The sequence below is a fragment of the Melozone crissalis genome, unplaced genomic scaffold (genome assembly GCF_028551555.1).
Source record: "Melozone crissalis strain CALT ecotype California unplaced genomic scaffold, PUWL_Pcris_2 ptg000005l_1, whole genome shotgun sequence".
Classification (NCBI taxonomy): domain Eukaryota; kingdom Metazoa; phylum Chordata; class Aves; order Passeriformes; family Passerellidae; genus Melozone; species Melozone crissalis.
In genome coordinates this window covers 2037692-2058531 of record NW_026535783.1, presented here as the reverse complement: position 1 = coordinate 2058531, position 20840 = coordinate 2037692, and the positions used below count along the sequence as shown (strand labels likewise).

The window sequence follows — 20840 nt, the reverse complement described above, 5'->3', positions numbered from 1 at the left end:
ACATCCAGTCAGATTTCTCTTTAAAATATTAGAAGCTGTAAAAAGGTAGAATTTTGAAAAAAGGGTATAGAAATATATACTGTGACAGGCTGGATGGCAAAGAGGTTTTGGACTTCTTCCTTGGGATTATTTTTTTCTTTTAGTTGTAGTTATTTTTTCATCTGGATTTGAAGCTGAAGTGACTTATCCTTGTGGAATTTGCCAATTCTGGTGGTAATGCTGCCTTTCTAGAAAAGACGTAACACTTTTTTTGTACCTTGTACTTACTGTGTGATTAGGTAATGCAGGTGAAATGATCTGATGATGGTTTCTTTAAAAAAAAAAGCTACAAGAAAATCCTCCAGAATTTGTAGCCTCAGAGAAGTCATGGGTGAGTGCTGCTGTTACTTTCTCTCCTGAGAGTCTGACAAAAAAGGACAAAATGCTCTGCTGTGTGCAACTCTGATGGCTTTTCCCGCAGGGTTTCCTGGAAAATTCCCATTTGTAACAAGAGAAGCCTTTTTCTAAACCACCTATTGCAGTTGCTCAGCCTTTAAGCCAGTGCTGTATGTATTTATCAGACCCCTAGAGGTCTCTTTATTTCTGTAATGTCAGTTACTTCACCCAGAAACAGCTCTGAATCCTTTGAAACTTGCGCAACCATATCTGAAAGCAATGTCAAATAATGTGATTCCAGACTTTAGTATTGGCTATTGCTTTAAATCAATCACCAGTTTGACTCTGAATAGAAAAAAGGACCAAAAAAAAAAAATCCAAAATAAGCTTTATTGCAAGAAAAGTGTTGTCTTACTGATACAAATGTTCAAGAGAAAGCTTTTTTTCTTAAAACATCTCTTTTCAAAATCCCCAAACTCAACAAAAGAGAAGAAAAATCACTGAGTTTAACTTAGTATAAAGTCTTTGGTCAGCACCTACATGCAACTGGAATAATCCTGGATGTGCTTTGGCTATTTTCACACGTGAGATTCTGTTGCATGGCCAGTGACAGGCACCAGCTGCCACAGAAAGCACCACTGAGACATACAATTAACACAATACAGTACAAAATGTAAAAAGAAAAAAAAAATCACTAAACTAAAACTCAAGTCATTGTACCATCATCTTTCTTACAGAACAAGCTATGATAAAATGAGGCGTGTATAACTACAGCATTAATGAGATCTCTAGCAAACGAAACTTCAAATACATAACTTTCCTCACCTGCTCTGCAATAACTGAGTTTGCAGGTGTGGCAGTCCTGACACAGCACTCAGGGCTCAGGAAATGCAGCCTGGTTTCGAGCCAGCACCAAACAGGGTGAAGCATTCTCTTCTGAGAGACATTTTCTTCAGCTGCCTGCAGGAATTAATGCCAGTTTGTGGAGCACCCTTTCTGAGAGCATGAGGAGTGGCTGCCTGTCTTGGCTCATGAGGTCACTGAGGGAAGGGCAGCACAGTTTGGTTCTGCAGCTTCAAGGGGATTAAAAAACAGTCCAGGTATTTTGCTACAGGGCTTGTGCCTCCTCCACCATTTATGGGTGATATAGGACACAAACCCATTGAGCTGCTGTGAAATACGATCTCTGCACAGACTTATATTCTGATACGCGTCTTCTATGACTTTTTCCCCCCCTTTTTTTCCCAGTTCTCATCTGCAAGAGAACTTTAGTATATCCTACCACGTGAACAGTTTACAATCTCCCAGTTCAGGATATCCTACTACACTGATCTTTCAGCTCTGACATATTTCGGAATTACTTATCTACTGTTTGGATGCTGGTCCAAGTAAAAAAAGAAAACACCTTTCAAATCTACTTCTTTTTTCCTTGATTACAAAAGTACCCCTAAAATGTTATACCTCAAATTTATAAAACTACAGAAAAACAAGCAAGTTTCCCTTTTTGTTTACATAATTTGCTATTTTCTCCATATATTACTGCATTAAAAATAAATAAACTTTTATAATTTTTTTTCATTAGGAATTATAGCAAAATACCCCAAAGTGTTACAGACTGCTAACAGGTAAAAAAAAAAAAAAAATTAGCTCACGTATTTGTGCCATTTAGTGCCATGGGATGACTTCTTGAACTTTAGCTTTTTAAATATATTTTAAATCGAGGTTATATAAAGGATACAGTAACCATGATTTGCCCTTGTAAATAGAAGTTTTGGCAGTGGCAGAGTTTTTTAAGTCGCCCTCCTGAAAGGGCAGTTCTGCAGTCTTGGCAGGATGGAAAGGAAGGGCTCTTCCCCTCTGCCCTCCTCCCCCAAAATACATTTTTCCAAAGCAGATTTGCTTTGAAATATGTTCTGGGGTGTGTAGACACAAAAAGAAGTGGCTGAAGAACAGCACCACGGCTAATAGAGGCGCACCCACAGCCTCAGCCTGAGGGCCTCTCCCTTCTCCCCTTGCAGGCCGCCATCCTCATGGCCGCTCTCCAGCTGCTCCATCTCCCTCTCCTTGGGCAGGGCCACGCTGGTGATGTCCAGGGCGTGCAGCCCGGGTGCTGCCCTGCCCCTGACGGCATGCAGGCGGCTGGCGCCGTCCCTCAGGAGCATCCGGAAGGTTCCGCGCCCGTTGCCGCGGGCGATGGCGTAGCGCGTGCGGTGCCTGAGGGCCGGCAGCAGCTCCAGGATGGGCTCCTGGCTGCCCAGCCTGGACATGGCCACCCGCACCTTCAGGGGACTCTCCGTGTCCAGGCTCCCCCAGCTCACCTGCCCCTGCTGCAGGAGGGAAGACTGTTTAGAGCAGGAATTGCAAGGATAATTAAACAGCTCCTGCCTCCATTCCCTGCGACATGGCCTGTAAAGCCTAAAGGCCTCAAGCAGGCCTTGCAGAGCCTCTGAAGGCTCTGATTTCAGATGATTTTGAGAACTTGTTTAACATCATGCTTGCAAAGAGGCCATGTAAAGGAGTGTTATGAGCAAGTGTTTGAGATCACCCAACAAACTATCAGAGTATCAGCAAAAGTCAGATTTAATTTGCAAGGCCGAGGCAAGATGAGGATTTCTCAGATTGCATTGCAGTCTGGAAAGGGATAGGGGAGGATGCACCACCAAAGGAGAAACCTGTTCACTGTGTTTACACACAATGTAATGTTCTTATGACCAACAGAAATAATAGAGAAATGCATTTCACAACACTGCATGGAAATTCCCTGACACCTTCACTGAAAATTCCATACTGCAACACTATGTAAAGCAACTAAAAAAGCATAGTGAAAATAAGCAAAATTTTAGGACAGAAGCAAGCAATACAGTGCTTTAAATACTTGAACCCCATAGAAGATGTAGTGACTAAAAAATGTTTCTTTTTTCGCATAATTTATGGTTGTCACTTTTACTGGCTAGAGAGTTCTAGAAACTGAGAAGGTTATTGTTATTTAAAAATTGTAATAACAAGATGTAACAATTACAAACTAGATATGATTTCCTGTAACTTACCTTTATAAGCCCACAAAATGCAGCACAAAAAAAATTAAATGTGTAATTCTCTAAATAAAACTTCATCAATTCTGTGAATATTTGACTTCCATCAGCCAGGTCTAATCCCCCACCTCTATGAGCAACTGTGAACAGACACCAAGACTAAAATGATCTTTTGCAATATCTGTTTAGCTGCCCCAGACTATAAATGTGTCCAACCTCCTCCTGGCAGCAGAACATGCCGGAGACATGTCAAATTCCCCAGGTCTCTGTAATTAAAGGAGAATTATTCCCCTGAATGTACTCTGAGGAACTAGATCACATCTCACACTACAAAGGAATCTTTGCAAGCTTCAAAAACTTCATCCTTCCACAACTCTTGATGTGTGTCTTATTGTCAAATTATTACTGCAAGCAGGACCTAGGTGAGGCAGGGGGAGAAAAGAGATTTTTGAAGGTGACCTGTTTAAAAGATTTCCCCTATTTACTACTAGTGTCATATCTCTGAAAATACCTCGAGAAACATTACAGTGGTTTTTTATCCTGGTACATACAGTGTTAGCACTTCTCTTCCTCCTGCTGTCTTTTTTGGAGTAGCCATTGATTTTGCACTCATAACACACTTCAGGGGACAAAGCATTCTCTCCATCAGCATCTCCATCCAGTGGCAGGTACTGGCCTTTGTTAAATCCCATCCCTGAGACACAGTGTCTGTGGAATGAAAATGTGTGTTTTAGTCACTCCTTGCAGTTTTATGAGCTGTCCCTGCTTAATGGAGTGTGGGTAATCTGTGCCACAGTGTCTGCATCCCCTTCCTTGCCCTATCCCCAGCAGGAGGGCTATGCAATAATTTCCCTCACACTAGAGTGGTTTACAGAGGGAAATGCAAATGCTGGCTGAAGGCTTTTAGCCTGATCTAATTTTCATTTACAGAGAAAAGTTCTACAGAGAAACCAAACAAAGCCAGCCTGCCCTGTACCAGAACAATGTTAATTTGTGTTTAATGTTCTGGATTGATCAGTGATACTTAAACCCCTTAATTATCTCAGTACACATAGTACCTATCCTTATGCATCGTCAATCCCCACTCAGAAGGTCTGTGAAGGAGTTCATGTGCTGATACTGGGGGAGAAAGCAGAACTTGTTTAACGTTATTTATATGCTACATTTAAAATTAATGTCGTGTTGCATGTACAGATATTTTTTTTTTTTTTCCTAGTTCCTGGATATTTAGCCTGAAACTAGAAAGGGCTTAGCAGCTTGTCCTTAATTTGCACATCTGCACCTTCTGAATGTGTCTTTGGTGAAAAGCTGTGTGGAGAAACTCACCCCTGTCCAACTCTGTAATAGCCAGGCGGGCAGCCACAGAGATAACCGCCCTCGGTGTTGGAGCAGCCATAATTGCAGGGGTTCTTGGCAGAGGAGCACTCATTCACATCATGGCAGGCATGGGAGAACTGGTCATAGGAGAACCCCGATGGGCACACACACCTGTAACTCCCCAGGGTGTTGTAGCAAGAAGCAGAGCCACACATGTGAGGATTGGAGCATTCGTTTTCATCTGGCAAGCAAACACAAAAATGTTGGTGTTTTCTAGTCTGAGAGACAACAGGTCAGCATGATGCAACTAAGAAATCAGAACATCTGCAAGTCCCAGGGCTCTGCTGCATCCCTGACCTCATCATCCCATGGACACTTGGTTTCTGAAAGACAAAAGGAGTATCATCTTCACTTGTGGGTGTTAAAACATAGCAAAGATGACATCTCCAGTCAGCGTGACTTGAAAAAAAAAAGGAATGTTGTGGTATGGAAAGTTGTTTTGGTAGCTGGAATCACAGTTATTTTATTTCTCTCACCAAGGGTATTTCTCTAAAACCTGTAGGTTTTCCTCACAAAGTTTTCCTCAGCTCAGTTTTCCTCACCAAGGCCGCTAGTGAATGCTTTGCCATTCTTGCCTGCAGTACGTGTATTGAAAGAGTGGGAGACAGATAAAAAGATTTTTGTTGAACACTCCTAGTTCTGCTCATTCTTGCCCTTGCTTGGTGTTGTCCCGATAAGTAAACAAATAAACAAACAAACAAACAAACAAACAAACCACTATGACACATTTGCTGTTTAAATTCTGTGCTGTTTGTTTCCTTACCAACACACTGGTTCCACTGGTAGTGCTGGATAAATCCTTGTGGGCACCCACATCTGTATCCACCCAGGATGTTCTCACAGCCATGCTGGCACCTGTGGTTTCCATCACATTCGTCCACATCTGTGTGTTCAGGAGGGAAGCAGAGCATGACACAGGGTTACTCCCTCTGCCAAACACGCCTGGATCAGAAGTTTGTTATGACCTAGTCATGTGGTCCGGCAGCCCAAGAAGCCAAATCTGTGCTGAGCTGAGACCAGAGCCCAAAGCTCTGTGCTGGGCCGGAACCCCAAAGCCCCGTGCCGGGCCCAGAGCCCAGAGCCCAGAGCCCCGTGCTGAGCCCAGAGCCCAGAGCCCCGTGCCGGGCGCAGCCCAGCGGGGGCAGCAGGGCAGGGGCCATTCTGCCCCTCTGCCCCTCAGGCAGAGCCCACCTGCAGAGCTGCCCCAGCCCCGGCCCGGCCCAGCAAGGAGCTGCAGCTGCTGCAGCCGGGCCAGAGGAGGCTCCGGCACGGGCACAGGGATGGAGCGGCTCTGCCGGCACCAAAGGCTGCCGCGGCCGCCGTCGCTCACCTGGGCACCAGAAGCTTTGGCCTGAGCTCGGGGCGGCCTCGCGGGGCCCGGAGGGGCCGCGGCAAAGACGGACACGGACGATTGCCGAGGGCCGCGGGGACGGCGGCCGGGGAACGGCTCCCGGTGCCAGAGGGCAGGGCTGGCCGGGATCTTGGCAATGAGGAATTGTTCCCTGGCAGGGCGGGCAGGCCCTGGCACAGGGTGCCCGGAGCAGCTGGGGCTGCCCCTGCATCCCTGGCACTGCCCGAGGCCAGGCTGGACACTGGGACAGTGGGAGGTGTCCCTGCCATGGTGGCACTGGATGGGCTTTGGGGTCCCTTCCAATTCCAGCCATTTTGTGGTTCTATGATTTATGACCGAGGAGCACTGAGATAAGATAGACGGACCATGAAAGTTTTTCTTTTGGAAAGGCTGGAAGTCGACTAATGTCCAGTTCTTTCCATCAATAATCTGATTTTAGCTCTTGAGCCTTTTCGGTACTCAATTTTGGAGAATAAACACTACTCCCAACAATCCCATGTTGCTGCTTTAGCATAACGCTTACAATTTGAGAGGTTTTGTAATTTCAGTTTTAAACCAATCACTTAGGGATAAGCTTTCCATTTCCTGAGATATATTTTAGTGTTTCAATGTCAAATTTTGATGTCTTTGCAACTGAAAATAAAAAGCCACATAAAAAGTCTCTAAGACAAGTGTTAAATAAAAGGTGTCAGCCACAACCATCCCACCCTTCAAATTCTAAAACTTCAGACATCTTACATTGTATCTGCCATAGGAAAAAAAGTAGATTGTAAGCAACCTAATTTTTAAAGTATGCAAGTCAAGTAGAAAAAAAAATCTTTGTTTTATAGGACACCAGGACATATGCACTTTATGAGAACAAAGTAAACTGACAGGAGATAAATCTTAGTAAAACTTACAGCTGCATATATTCTGCACTGCTGTTCTAGAAACAGGCTCTAAATATCAATTCCTGTTTTAAATGCTCTATCAGAGTTGTTGGTATTTTGAGAGACCATAAATTTCTTCATGCAGGCTCTTGCATTTTTAATTCTCAGCAGCCAGGTGGCCCTGTACTGCCTTTTATTTTCCTCTTTGCTCAATACCTGAGGCCCACTGAGAAGTCTGGAGCTCTCAAATAGAGATTTCATGACTGAGGCTTCCCCTTGGGCCAACAGAGAGAGATAAAGCTCATCAATATAACCTGCATTTTAACTGTAATAATTATCTTTCTGAATGCAGTGAATTGGCCTTCTCAGATTGTAACTCTGTGGTAGAAGAGTTCAATACAGAATTTAGAATCTAATCTAATTAGAATTAGCCAAAATGAAAATTGTAGAGAGATTCTCTTTAGACATATGAAGACATAAATGTAAAAAAGCCCCACAACTACTACACTTTTAGATGCATAAACCTATGTGAAGCTGAAAGCAACTGTTTAGGAGTTCAACTATACAGTCACCTTTTTATCCTAATTTCTGTAAAAGTTACTTGAGGCAGTACATTCTTGCATATGCTTTTGTTATACTTACCATCAGGCTAATACTTTCCAGTTTCTTTTTGTAATTACTTTTACTGTGGCTGGTGCTCTGTTTTCTCTGTCCTTAACATCAAATGGTTCACTAGAAATTGAAGTAAGGATCCACACCATAAAAAAATCTGACTGTTCCTAGTTACCTTCACAGTTTAATCCAGTAGAATCCAGAGAAAATCCCCTTTGACATTCACAGGTAAAACTTCCAGGAGTGTTTTGGCAAATTCCTTTTGATCCACACAGGGATGGATGAGAACCACATTCATTGTTATCTTCAAAATACAGAGGAGAGATAAGATCGGTTTACCTTGTGGCATCATGTTGGACATGTACATGTAAAACAAAAACAAAATCCACAAAGGTGCAGCATTTTATTTTGTACCTTTTCATTTTTAAATGCCAGATGAACTGGAGACTCATGCAGAGCTATGAGTAATTAATAAATTGGAAGTGCTAGTGGTAGTTCAGTTGTGATATGAGTCTGGAATGTAATTGCTGATATTGGTAAAATGCTGCCCTTTTGTGTTAGCTGAACTAAAACAGTTTCAGTTGGCAAGATTTATACATATGCTTAAGATCTGAAGACATCTGTATCAACTAAAAAAAGAAAATGCAGTCTGGTTTTGGTTAACTACATTTTAAATGAGATTTTAATAATTCACCCTTTTGTCTCCATGTGGTTATACTTAGAACATAATAAGATGTATTAAACATGTACAACTCTTTACTAACCAAGAAAACAGAAATAGTGGACAGACTGGATAGACTCATTTTCTCTTTAGCTATAATTGCTCCATTTCAAAATCTGTTTTCTGCCCTCTTGACACTATTGCTCTGCATAAAGAGCACAAGAGATAGTTGAGAATGTTGTTCTTACAGAAAAGCTTATGAAAGAAAATCGGTGTTTTTCTTACCAATACAAGCTGTGTGATGTTGTGTAAAACCAGGTGGACATTTGCATGTGAAGCCTCCAAGGGTGTTGACACAGAGAAACTGACAATTGTGTTGCTTGGTTTGACATTCATCAAGATCTGAAAGGAAGAGATGCTGTTGTCTTAAAAAAGTCAACAAAGAGGCACATTTAATCAAATCTGATAAAAATACTGCACGTCAAAACCAATTCCTTCAAAGTTAAGTTGTAACCAAATCAAAAGGTACTGTGTATAACATTCTTACCTTTACATGTCTTTGCATCTTCCTGAAGGACATAGCCCCTGGGGCATGAGCACTGATAGCTCCCTTCTGAATTCTTGCAGATAAAATTGCATGGTCTGGGGGACTGGGAGCACTCATCAAGATCTAACGAGAGGAAAATATGAGGTTATCTTTTGTCCTCATCTCTCTGACAGAAAGATGTTTGCTACACAGCACAAGCTTTTAGAGAAAAATGCTCGAAGAAGAAAGCCCCCCATTTACATTTGTTCAGGGTTCCTATTCTCTTCTCTGTGAATGTGTTGCTGTGGAATTTATGTGGGGCTGCTACTACCACAACAAACTGTCTTGAAGGAGAAAAACACTAGAGGGAGAGTGGCATTGGTATTTGCATCTAAGCAACAAATATTTCCTTTTTGGTATACTATGGTATACTTGTACCAGCAAACCAACAAAAAAGTGGAACAAATGTAGAAATGAAGTAATGAGCTGGTTTGCCACTTAAAGTGGTTGCAGAGCTTTAAACAACTTCAGTGATCATTCTACTGCAGGAATTCTGCCAGCAGAGCTTGTTCCTCCATTTCCCCAAATGAAACACAAAACCAGAAATGCGTATTAGGGAAAGAAATAAAGGGTGTGAGCTAAAAGAGACCAAAAAAAAAGGTTTGCAACAAGTGTTTACAAAGGTTGGTACATCACTGTGTAACAACTAAAAAAAACCAAAATGGATAATTACTTCAACTGATGATTAATTAATGAATCTTACCATTACAAGATGTGCCAGTTATGTCAGTGGTATAGCCAGCTTTGCAAAAGCACCGGAAGGAGCCCATGGTGTTAATGCACTGTCCATTCCTGCACAGGTTTGGCAGGACCTTACACTCATCAATATCTGTATAGAAATTATTAAATATGTCATGTCTCAGTATTCAATTCTACTTTTTTATTCTTTTCCATTTTTGCAGTTCCTCATCATCATGCTTCTGACAGGAACTTCTCCCTTCTCCCTCTTTAAAAATGGATCTTACTCCAAAGCCAAACATGTTTCAAATCTCATTTCTGTTCTTTGTCCCAACACCTTCCTGCTGTTTCACTGTGTACTGAGATTCCAGTTTTGCCAACTCCAAATAACAGCCCATACAAGAGAATTTTCTTACGACTACTTCCACGTCAAAAATTATCACCAACATTAAAAAATACACATTTGCCTCTTTCTGTGTGGAAATAGTACCTGCAGAGCATTATGAGATCATTGTTAAAGGTTGCTGCCTTTGCCATGTGTCCAAGTTTTCAGCAATGCAAAAGCTTTGGGATCATTTCTAGGTTTTAGTTGCTGGTTGGTACTTCCAACCAGATCTTAATTCTGAAAATTGCGCCCAGTTGATCTGTTTGCCAAATGTGTTTTTAATTTCTGCTCTCTCGGCACTATTTGAAAAATCAAACTCGGTTGTTTAACAGGAAATCCTCCGAAGGAACTTCAAAGAGAATTCTTGCATTTTCCTTAGGCATGTGAGCACATGCTTTTCCCCTTTTCCTCCTCTTTTCATCCCTGCAAATACCTCTTCCATCTGTGGCGTAGCCGGGCCCGTGCGGGCAGAGTTTCTTGTACTGGGTGGTTCCGGGCAGGGGGCAGAGCCGGCACTGGTTCCCCCAGCCGCGGCCGCCGTCGCAGCAGCACTCGGACCTGGTGACAAGGCTCTGGCTGCTGGAAGCCATCTGGCACATGGTCTGCAGGACCTCAGCAAAGCAAAACCCCCGCCGGTTATCTGAGAGGGAGAAGGACACAGGCTGCAGTAGGGAAGGAGAGAAAGATCTGCTCCGTTCAGCATCTGCCGTATTATTGCGGCTCTCTGTCACGACAGGCAAGCAGCAGAAGGTGATTAGCTACCATCAGGTCCATCTTGATTTGGCATTTCAGAATTGTTGTGTGGTAATATGCTGCCATTCCAAATATATCCAAGACACCCCTAATGTTCAGTGTCTGCATGAGCTGGGTAAGAGTTTTGCTTCTAGGAAAGCTGCGCTCTTGGTAAAATAAGATAAAGTCTGAGAGTAAAACTGAGCTTCCACTTCAGCTGCCTATGTTGTGTTTGTATTTCAATGATTTATTTGGAGTGAGGTTAGAAGTTTGTTTTGTTTAACTGGCCAAAATAACATGTTTGATCATCTGTAATTATCCTGCTGTGGTTTAAATAAAAAATCCTTACAACTCAAAAGTGTATATGCAACTCATTACTTTTTCAGTAGTACTCCGAGAATTTTGTTGGGGAATAAAATAGAATTGTATGGCCTCATTGTTGGTATGGTCCTGTCAAAGTCTATTTTAATTTTTAACCTTTTCGGTTAATGCCTATCAATAATGAAAGGGGAGCAAAGTTTTAAAGTCATGGGGCTCCTACAGGTTACCTTCAAACAGGCAGCTGAGGAGAAAAGAAATCCCAGTTTCCAGTGCTACTAGAAACTCCAAATCTTGCAGAGATTTTATCTCCTATATAGAAAATAAAATTTCTTCTCTCTTCTATGTCATCTGTCTCTTTTCTTGATTAAAATGGAGACACCGTCAATTACTGATCTGAGAATCCTTATGTTTCTTATATAAAAGATTTTCTTTTTTTTCCTCTCAAAGCCAATAGCGATCCCTCAAAATGTGTAAATGTATCAATGCTCAGCTGACCTTGTCTTTTACAGATTAAAAGAATCTGTACATGTCTTACAAGAATTAGGCAAAAAGCAAACTTTGCCTTTATGAAAGACTTAATTTGTCCACCTGCCAACTTAACTTTTTACACCAAATAAAGCTGTTCTCACTGAAAGTGTCAGTTCTGTGAAACACAATATTTGCTGTAGTAATTTGCAAGACTCTGGGGACAGGGACACTGTGTAGGTTTTAGAGACATTATGACCCGAAGAACACATAAACACTTTGTCCCCACTTTGAGATGGGGAATGAATTTTAAGGTGAGTGGAATGTAAAGGTTTCCACAATGTATTTAGAAAAATGTAATCTGTGACTTAATGCTCGTGCTATAATTCAGAAGAAATTCTGTGTTTCTGCCAAATCCATTTTTCATTGTAATTTCTAACCCAGGAAACCCAAAAGGAAAAGCAGCAAAAAGCAAACCTTCCCAAGGCAGAAAATAATAGGAAAATTACATATTAAATATATAAAGCAATAATGACCTCCAAACAGGGTATTTCCTAGGCATTAATGACTGGCTGGGGTTAACAGACTGCAGTTTTCTCTTCCCATCTGGTTCTAATCCTCAGGAAATACTCTGCACTTCAATGTTATTGTTTAGCCATGAAGTCAGCACACTGTTCATGACAATTTAGAGGGAGCTGGTTTTACAGTAATGGCATAAGATAATTATGTTTTTTTTCATGCAAGAATACATAAATAAATAAACACACCCTGAACACTGGTCAAGAAAAAGTAAATTTTTGCTGTTCTGTTTGACTCCAAAAAAAGGGAATGATGAATTTTGTGGTGCAAATGATAAATATGGATGTATTAAAAAGAAAATACAGGTTGATGAACAAAAACCCTTCAGGAGCATTTATCTTGCAGGCCTGCCTCAAAAAAAAAAAAAATCTTGCAATTTTCTGGTAAAATCACACTATTTTATGTCTGAATTAAAAGTGGAGAAATTCAGATGCCTAGCTGCCACATGGTGCTTAGAATCACATTCTGAATAAGCAAACGCTCAACTTTACTCTGCATCCATTTCTGAATTATCTAAAGGTGACTAAATTCTCCTCCTTTAAAAATCCCTGTATTTTGCCTACGGAATTAAGACACTTCTATGTGCAGCCTGATTGCTACAAGCTATTAATTCCTAAAATTATCTAATAATATTTAATAATATTATTTAATATTGTACCATTATTTACCTGAGAAGTGTAATTATTTAATTTCTGAAGATATGAGAGCTGATAGGTTTTCAGAAGCGTAATTTTCTCCCAACATTTACACTGTAATGTGAGATGAAATGTGTACAAGAGAGACATTTACCTAGGCACTCAATGCCTGAGGGGCTGGACAGGAATCCTTCGTTGCATTCACATCTGTAGCTGCCAACAATATTCACACAACGTCCATTTTCACAGACACCTGGCTTGGAGCGGCACTCGTTTTCATCTTTATAATTTAAAATTTCATTAAAAAATATAATAACATCAATAAAATTATAACAGTAACAGAAAACAGTAAGAACAAAAATAAAATATAATTACACTGACAACAACCACGGCAATTCGTTACAAGAAAATAAATCAGAATTTCTAGAATACATTAACTATTCCATATAGCATTTGAAAAATATTTTCCAGAAGTGGAAAAATCAACTGATTAAGCCTGGAAATGGCTTTCAAATGAGCATTTTCCTATTCCATTCCTTCTGTACTTCATCACAGGACAAAAGCTTTAATGCTTCACAGCTTGTAACAAGAAGCAGAAAACGCAGCAGAGCAAGATGCAGTCACAACATTTAGCTGGTAAGTAAAATTTAAATAAAATTGGAACACATGCATGATTTGAGTGACAAATCTTCACTCTATAATTATCAAGTCTCTGAATACATTTGATCTCTCCCACAATAAGTCATTATTCAGTCCACATGATATTTTCCTGAAAGTTTATAGTTGTCATGTATTTTCTTCCATAGCTAATGGCACACATACTGTAAGCAATTACACAAATTTTTTAGATGCTTACAATAAATCTCAGGAAAATATCAGGTTCTTTAAAGGCAGAATTATATGCCAAAAGAAATGTTAATAAAGACTATTTTCTGTAAAATATAAAAAGAAATCATAAAGCTCTCCAAAAGAGAACAGTCATTCTCTTGCTGAAAGTACATTTTTATAAAATACTTTTATTAAAAACCTTCACTAAGATGGGTATTTAATTTTTTTTTTTGCCCAGAGAATTTTGCAATGGCCCTGTTTTTTTCCTCTATATACCAGAAGAAAGTACAATTTGCTAAAATACAGGTACTGTCTCCCACTCAACTAATTGAGTAAATGACAGAGAAAAAGTGTTTGTTTACTTCCAGGATGGGGAATTGTTTGGAACTAGTTCAAAAGTTTGAAAGTTTCCATATCTTTCATCCTTTATGGCATTTATAGGTGGTTTCAGAATCCTAGGAGTCTTGTTTAAAGAAGTGACACATTATTTATACTAACACTAAAGGAAATGTTGCTTTTTATTTATGAAAGTCTTGCCTCCTACCCATAAACCAAGGTCTCATTTTTTTGGCAAATTAATTTTTTAGATGCAACAACTAACTAAAAAACGTCGGGATTTAGCTTTACAGTAATTAAGTTTTTGTTCTTATTAGTCAATTAGAACTCACACTGAAACAAAATTAAAAGTTTAAGATGCTTGGCATCATTAGATATCTTAAATGTCCTTCACGAAATTTTATTTTCTGATTTTATATATATGTAAAATCAGAAAATATATATATATGTATATATATAAAAAATCAGAAAAAAATTATGTGCATAAAATCAGAAAAAATTATATAAATTTATATATAAATGTGCATATATAGATGTGTGTGTATGTATACATATACACCTATATAAAAGATTTTTAATTTAGTTTTGCTTTCGTATATTCCATTAGATGCCTCCTTCCCCTTCTAAGCTTTACCTGTGCATCCTTCTCCATCAGGTCTCTGGGTCATCCCAGGAGGACAAATGCACACAAAGGTACCAATCAGATTTTTGCAAATCATGCCTCTTGATTCACAGTCATGGAGACCTTCAGCACACTCATCTAGATCTGGGAAAAAAATACAGATTTTGTGTTTGAACTTTCTTCCAGTCGCTTCAGCTCCTTCAAGAGAAAAGACGTACAGGCTTCCCTAAGTAAAAGCACTGAAGGAAAAGTCCAAAATGTATGATTATACGGAGTTATCTTGATCCTTGTGAGCTGTATCATCTTGTCCTGTTAAAGATGAAATTCCCCACTGTGACACTTCTTGGCTTTGCACTCCCCATCAAGGGTTATACCTGCTGACAAAAACACTAAATACTGCTTTTTTGTGAGCTCTGAAAGAGCAAATCATCACCTGCTGGGCTGCTGGCTACATTCCACTGTAGGGGATGAATGCAAGATGCACAGAAATATTTGGATTATGGGCTGGTGATGGAAGGTGGGGATAAGTTCATACATCAGTCATTACCTTTGCACATCTTTTGGTCTTCCCTCAGCTCATATCCCACTGGGCAGGTGCACTCATAGAAACCGTAAGTGTTGATACAACGAAAAGCACAGAGCAGGGGGTTCTGAGCACACTCATTGATATCTGAGCAGAGAGAAACACAACAGGCATTCTCCACCATGTAGCAAAATAATCACCAAGAAGGTTTTCTTACACCTATGTTTCTCTTGTCAGCTAAAATTATCTGAAAGGTATTTCAAACCATTAGCTTTTGAGTAACTAGAGAAAACTCAACAATGCTCTGCTTAAGAATAATGGCATAGTATATACATAGAACTACTTGAGCTTAGTATGGCAAGTTAGGGCAGGCCTATTTCAGATTTTTATTATATGCTCATATTTAATGTACTTTTGTGTGGTGAGAAATGTCAGCTTCAGAAAGCAAACTAATTATGATTCATAAAATATAACATTTTTGAGAATGCCCCACATGGGGCATTCCCATTGAGTGTGGGAAGTCCTGTGATAAACTCAAAGTTCTGCATAAAGCAATTCAGATTTCTTTTCCAATGACATATTTCAAAGCATAGAAACTTTTTTTTCCTCTGAGTTACTACAGCATGAAAAACATGGCTAATGAAGTAATTTGAATGCTGACAAAAGCTGGACAAAAGCCAAAGGAAAAAAAAAAAAAAAGAAGAGGACAGGTTACCTTCACAATTCATCATTGGGCCTGGCTCAAATCCTTCGTGACAGCTGCACTCAAAGCTGCCAACCACGTTGGAGCATGTTCCGTTTCCACAGGGGTTGCCAATGGAACATTCATCTGTATCTGCTCATAATGAACAAATGCAGAGTGAAGAGAACGGGGACAAGTTGTGCTTTAAATTCAAGAGCTCCAATTCCTGTAACTGCACCCACCTACGCAATGCACTCCTGTGAAATCCAAGTTGTACCCCATGGGGCACTCGCAGCGGAACGATCCATCAGTATTGATGCAGTGACCATTGGAGCAAATCCCTGGGCTTTCAAGACATTCATTGACATCTAAAAAGCAGGAAGATATTAACAGCCACACAGCTGATGCATTTCAAGTCTCAAAAAAAGCATTTAAAAAAACCTCAGCACCCTGTTATGTTTGTCTCGAGGCATGCACTTCCAGAAGTGTTCTTTTAACATATTTTACAGGTCAGCCTCTTGTCACCAGGAGCTGTGAAGAATAAACTGTCACATGCTACAATATCCAAGTGTAGCTTTAAGTATTAATATTACTTTTTATGTTTAGAAGAATAGCTACCTTCACGTGTATCATCAATTCCAGGAATAGTTCCATGACCATATGGGCACAGGTCCTGAAAAGCAACTGCAGAGATACATTTTCTTTACAAAACAGAGCAAGTGAGAGACAGAATCATGACAAATGGTTAAAGTCATCCAAAAAGGACCAAAGTTCAGGTCTTTACAGGGCAAAACCAAGAAATTAGTATTTTTCTTCACCTGTCGTTTCTTCCATTTAATTTTACTCCTTTTGCTGAATAATTGCAAAATCATTCTAGCAAAAGCCACTGAGAGCAAATGCCAGAAAGATCTCTCCTTCTAATGAACGAAAAGTACAACACGAATGTGCTCCTCCTTTTCCCCCAGCAACAAATTTTAAACTTTAAATGTGCACCTTCCTCTTCCTTTGGACAGAGCTCACAAGGATCACCCCATCCTTCTCCTGGCATTTTGCTGCAGCAACACTTGGCCTTTGTGGTGTTGAAAGCCTTTGGCACTGAGCACTTCCCATTCTCAAAGTTGGTGAAACAGAAGCTCTGACGAGTGTCTAGGAGAAGAAAATACAGTTAGGCAGAGACAGAACCTTCTCCCAAATCAGATGATGACTGTCACTGTGATATTTTCTGAAAAATTCCTTCACCAGGATTTCTTCTCCTGGGAAGCTGGGAAGCTTCAGCTTCAGCTTCTCCCTGAGAGGAATGTGATTTGGAGAACTGTTTACCCAGCATGTGAATTGTTATTAATTAATGGCCAATCACAGCCAACTGTGTCAGACCTCTGACTCTGTCACAGGGTTTTATTATCATTCTTGTTTTAGCCTTCTGATGTCTCCTTTCTCTTTCTTTAGTGTAGTTTTAGTATATAATTTTCTTTTAATATAATATCATTATATAATAAATCAGCCTTCTGAGAACCTGGAGTCAATTCTCATCCCTCACCTCATCCTGGGGACCCTCACAACACCACAACAGATGACCATCTGCCCTGAGAGAAATAACGTAAGACCTGTATTTTTCATACTTTTAAAAAATCAGTTAGCAATCCTCATAAAGATATAAACTGGGAGGGGTTTCCACAGAGTATCTGTCATCTTTTAGACTGAGTTATTGCATTCCTTGTCCATGAACTCACCAAAGCACCTCCTCCCATTATCAGACAGGACAAAACCTGTGGGACAGATGCACTGGAAACCTCCCGGGGTGTTGGTGCAGGACCCGAAGAGGCAGATGTTGGGATCCTCATTACACTCATTAATATCTGTAAAGCAACAGAGAAACCTCACCACAATCTCACTTGCTGTGGTCAAGGAAGATTGTTTGTTTATTGACTGACTGATTAACTAAAGCAAGTTTCCAATAAACTGACCAAGAGTTAAAGCTCTAGGTTTCACTGACTCCTTCAAATCAGATTTTCTCACTGGCATGCACCTTCTTTTCCAAACATCATTCTCTGCTCTTCATTAGACTCAAAATTAATTAAGTAATTGAAATATTAAAGGCTGTAGGTTTCACTGACTCCTTCAAATCAAGAGTTTTTCACTGGCATGCACCTTCTTTTCCAAACACCACTCTCTGCTCTTCATTATACTCAAAATATAAACATGAAACAAATGCTTTCAGATTATATTTCCCATAGGAACACTATTTTTATGTCAACAGAAATGTATCCATAAAACACCCAAAGATTATTTTTTAAAATCTGTACATTGGGAGTTCTTTTTAATTAAAGGTATACTTTTCTCATATACAGTCAGATTCGGGGACTGAAACTATAGCTACTTATTAGTAGAGTGACACCTTTACTTGTATTTACATGCCCAGATTTATATTTAGCAGTCTTTAACTGCCACTTTCATTGTGCTATTTAAAATGTATTCCTGTTCTATTAAATAATCTATCATCTATTACTATTATTGTAAGAAGGCAGTTAAGATTTATTTTTTAATAGCAGCATATAATGAAATACTATTTTAAATAATTATTAAAGGCATAAGCCAAAGTATTAGTATTTAGCAAATCTCTAAGTATTTAGTAAATCTCTAAGTGCCTGTAAAATTGTGCAGCTCCAACAGTATCAGGTGTAAATCCCTCACTGTACAGGCAAACCAGGAAAATAATATATTAAGAGACACTTAATTTTTCATATCTATTATTCAAAACTATATTTTGACTTATCCTATTCTGCAAATACTAAAATAATATATGAAATGCCTTGCTAATGTAATTTTTAAAGGTAATTATAATCTGATAAATTGTGAGATGTATTTTAATAATCTTCAAAGTACAATGGTATTTGAGTCTTTCAGTAAGGAATATTGGAAGAACCAACACAGAAGCCTGTGGCTATATAAGCGTTCTACAACAAAAGCCACACAGAGCTCGGCCAAAGCATGGGCAGGAACAAGGCCCTCTCCATGAAAATTAGCTCCATGGATGTTGAATACTCAGACTTGTAGCGCCATTTTTGCCCATATTTACTGAATTCTCTGCTGTTCTGAATTTTAGAAAACCACCCTGTTTTCAGCACGTAAGAAAACAATGGAAATACAATCTTCATTATTTGGGAAATGTAAGTGGAGTGAAGGAAGAAATCAGGTGGAGTAGAGTCTGTGATGTAATTTCTGAGAAATACTACCTCGACTCCCACTTTCAGAAATTGCTTTTAGGTACAGCACATGGACAAACCACTGCAGCACAATCTGGCATCTGGCTGAACTCTGCAGTAGCTTCCCAGGCTACTTTCTGTGTGAAGCATTTTAAGTCAGCTTATTTCAGAGAAAATGGTAAATAATTTCCCATTATTTCCTAATGGTAAATAATTTTCAGTGATAGCTGTTAATATACAAAGCTCAGCAATTCAGCTGCACAGGAAAGTTGCTCTTTTGAAGTGCTCATTATGACTGCAGTGAATGGTTTGGTGCTGAGGCTCTTTCTGTGGCCATGATGGAGAGGCGGCTAGCCAGACGGTGGAACTGAACAAGTCCTTTCCCTTTTATTCCTGTACAATGGAAGGGAATATATCACATGGGTAGGTGAAAGCTAAGAATTTTTCTATGGCCCCAGTTCTGTTTTTTCTGCAAATAATCACCCTGACCTCACAAAGCAATCAGCCACTGCCAACCCTCACATCACAGACATTGATGGATTCTCATAAAGCTGTTTGCATACAACATCAGTGGAGAGTAATGGGGAACATCTGCTGCAAGGGCTGTCAAAATATTAATCTACGTTTTAGTGCAATCACATGTGATAATCTGGGCATTTCCTAGATCTTGCTTCAGATTTTCTGGACACGTGGCAGAATGACAAAAGAATGCAAGCAAGGCCCTTTCATTCAGTTTGGGCAAAAATCTGACTGGCAGTCAGTGATGCTCTCAAAAACATGGATTCTGAGAAGGTACTAAGTGGCCATAAACAGTAACATTCCTTGAAAACCAAAAGCTTCCTTTATTTTACGTTCATGACTTTAGAACTGCAGGTGATTTGAATTCATCTCAAACATAACTGCTAATATGGAGCCAGCAGCTGCCAAAAGAAATCATGAAGTTGGCAGGCAAACTGAATATTGGTGGCATGATACAAGTGGCTGAGAGAACTCTGGGGCTTAGAAAAATAAATCCTGTTGTTCAAGACAGAAAGTGCAAAATGGTTCCTGTTTCTGCAGCCACACAGATTAGGTGGCAGTAAGAAAAATCTTAAATGCCCAATAAATTCACAGGATCCCCTGCTTTGCTCTGTTGGAAAAGTGATTTGTAATTTGGATTTATTTTTGCTCTCTGCCACAGCAAATCTTAGTTCAGTGTGTGATATTCAGCTCCTGAATGGCATTCAAGGCTATAAGTGAGACCTGTATGAACAAGCTAGAACATAAAAATTTATGACTGGTCTGCTGTATCCTCTTTCTCCTCTTAGGAATCTCAGCAATTTAGAGACGTTATATAAATAATAACATTAAAATCAGAAAACTGTTGCTAGAAGAAACTGACTTAACTGCTTGTTCCTATAAGCACCATAACTTTTATCAAGATTTTTAAACTTCATTTCCCTCTGAAACCAAATGTTTAGTTCATGCATTGATTACCAATAATTACCTTCTGTAAAAAATTACATAAATACCATGAGAACACCTGTTATATGAATTATATTTTTTCAAAAGTCACTGAAAGATAAAATACTTCTTTTTTTAAAAGCATTTTTCTTTGCATTAATGAAGACATCAATGTTCAAAATAGAGTACTATACAGTACAAAATATTCTTCTGCCTTCCTTTTTAACATCTCTTCCTGAAGACTTTTCATGCCTATTCCCTGTCAGCTTAAGTCAGGAGACATTAACAACCATTAGGGTGTACAACTGCTTTCCACCCAATTAGAACTACATACAAATTCTTAAATTGTTCAGGAGCAACAGTTACAACTTGCCTTACCAATACAACTTTCACTTTTTACTTCGTATCCTGGTGGACAGATGCACCTGAATGAGCCTTCCAAATTCTGGCAGGTACCAGGAGAGCACGAGCCAGGCAGTGCCACACACTCGTTGGTATCTTTGAGGAATGGAGGAAATCAAGAAAGGTTTAGAATCTAGTAATTA

General features: G+C 39.6%; 1 protein-coding gene across 2 annotated transcripts in view; it reads right to left on the bottom strand.

Annotated features, from left to right (window-relative positions):
- Nucleotides 1-2336: 2336 nt before the first annotated feature.
- FBN2 (fibrillin 2) overlaps nt 2337-20840 on the bottom strand; it is a 122787-nt gene continuing 104283 nt past the window's right edge. The window contains exons 48-65 of one of the 2 annotated variants that reach the window (XM_054282306.1): nt 20674-20793; nt 17380-17505; nt 16643-16795; nt 16268-16333; nt 15892-16017; nt 15683-15802; nt 14992-15114; nt 14457-14588; nt 12813-12938; nt 10360-10566; nt 9567-9692; nt 8825-8947; nt 8563-8679; nt 7792-7920; nt 5548-5667; nt 4734-4965; nt 3959-4115; nt 2337-2717 (exon numbers count right to left, since the gene is read on the bottom strand). In XM_054282306.1, the coding sequence (XP_054138281.1) occupies nt 2337-2717; nt 3959-4115; nt 4734-4965; nt 5548-5667; nt 7792-7920; nt 8563-8679; nt 8825-8947; nt 9567-9692; nt 10360-10566; nt 12813-12938; nt 14457-14588; nt 14992-15114; nt 15683-15802; nt 15892-16017; nt 16268-16333; nt 16643-16795; nt 17380-17505; nt 20674-20793 (2684 nt within the window). The remainder of the gene's footprint in view (nt 2718-3958; nt 4116-4733; nt 4966-5547; nt 5668-7791; nt 7921-8562; nt 8680-8824; nt 8948-9566; nt 9693-10359; nt 10567-12812; nt 12939-14456; nt 14589-14991; nt 15115-15682; nt 15803-15891; nt 16018-16267; nt 16334-16642; nt 16796-17379; nt 17506-20673; nt 20794-20840) is intronic. The other variant, XM_054282314.1, reaches the window with a different exon arrangement.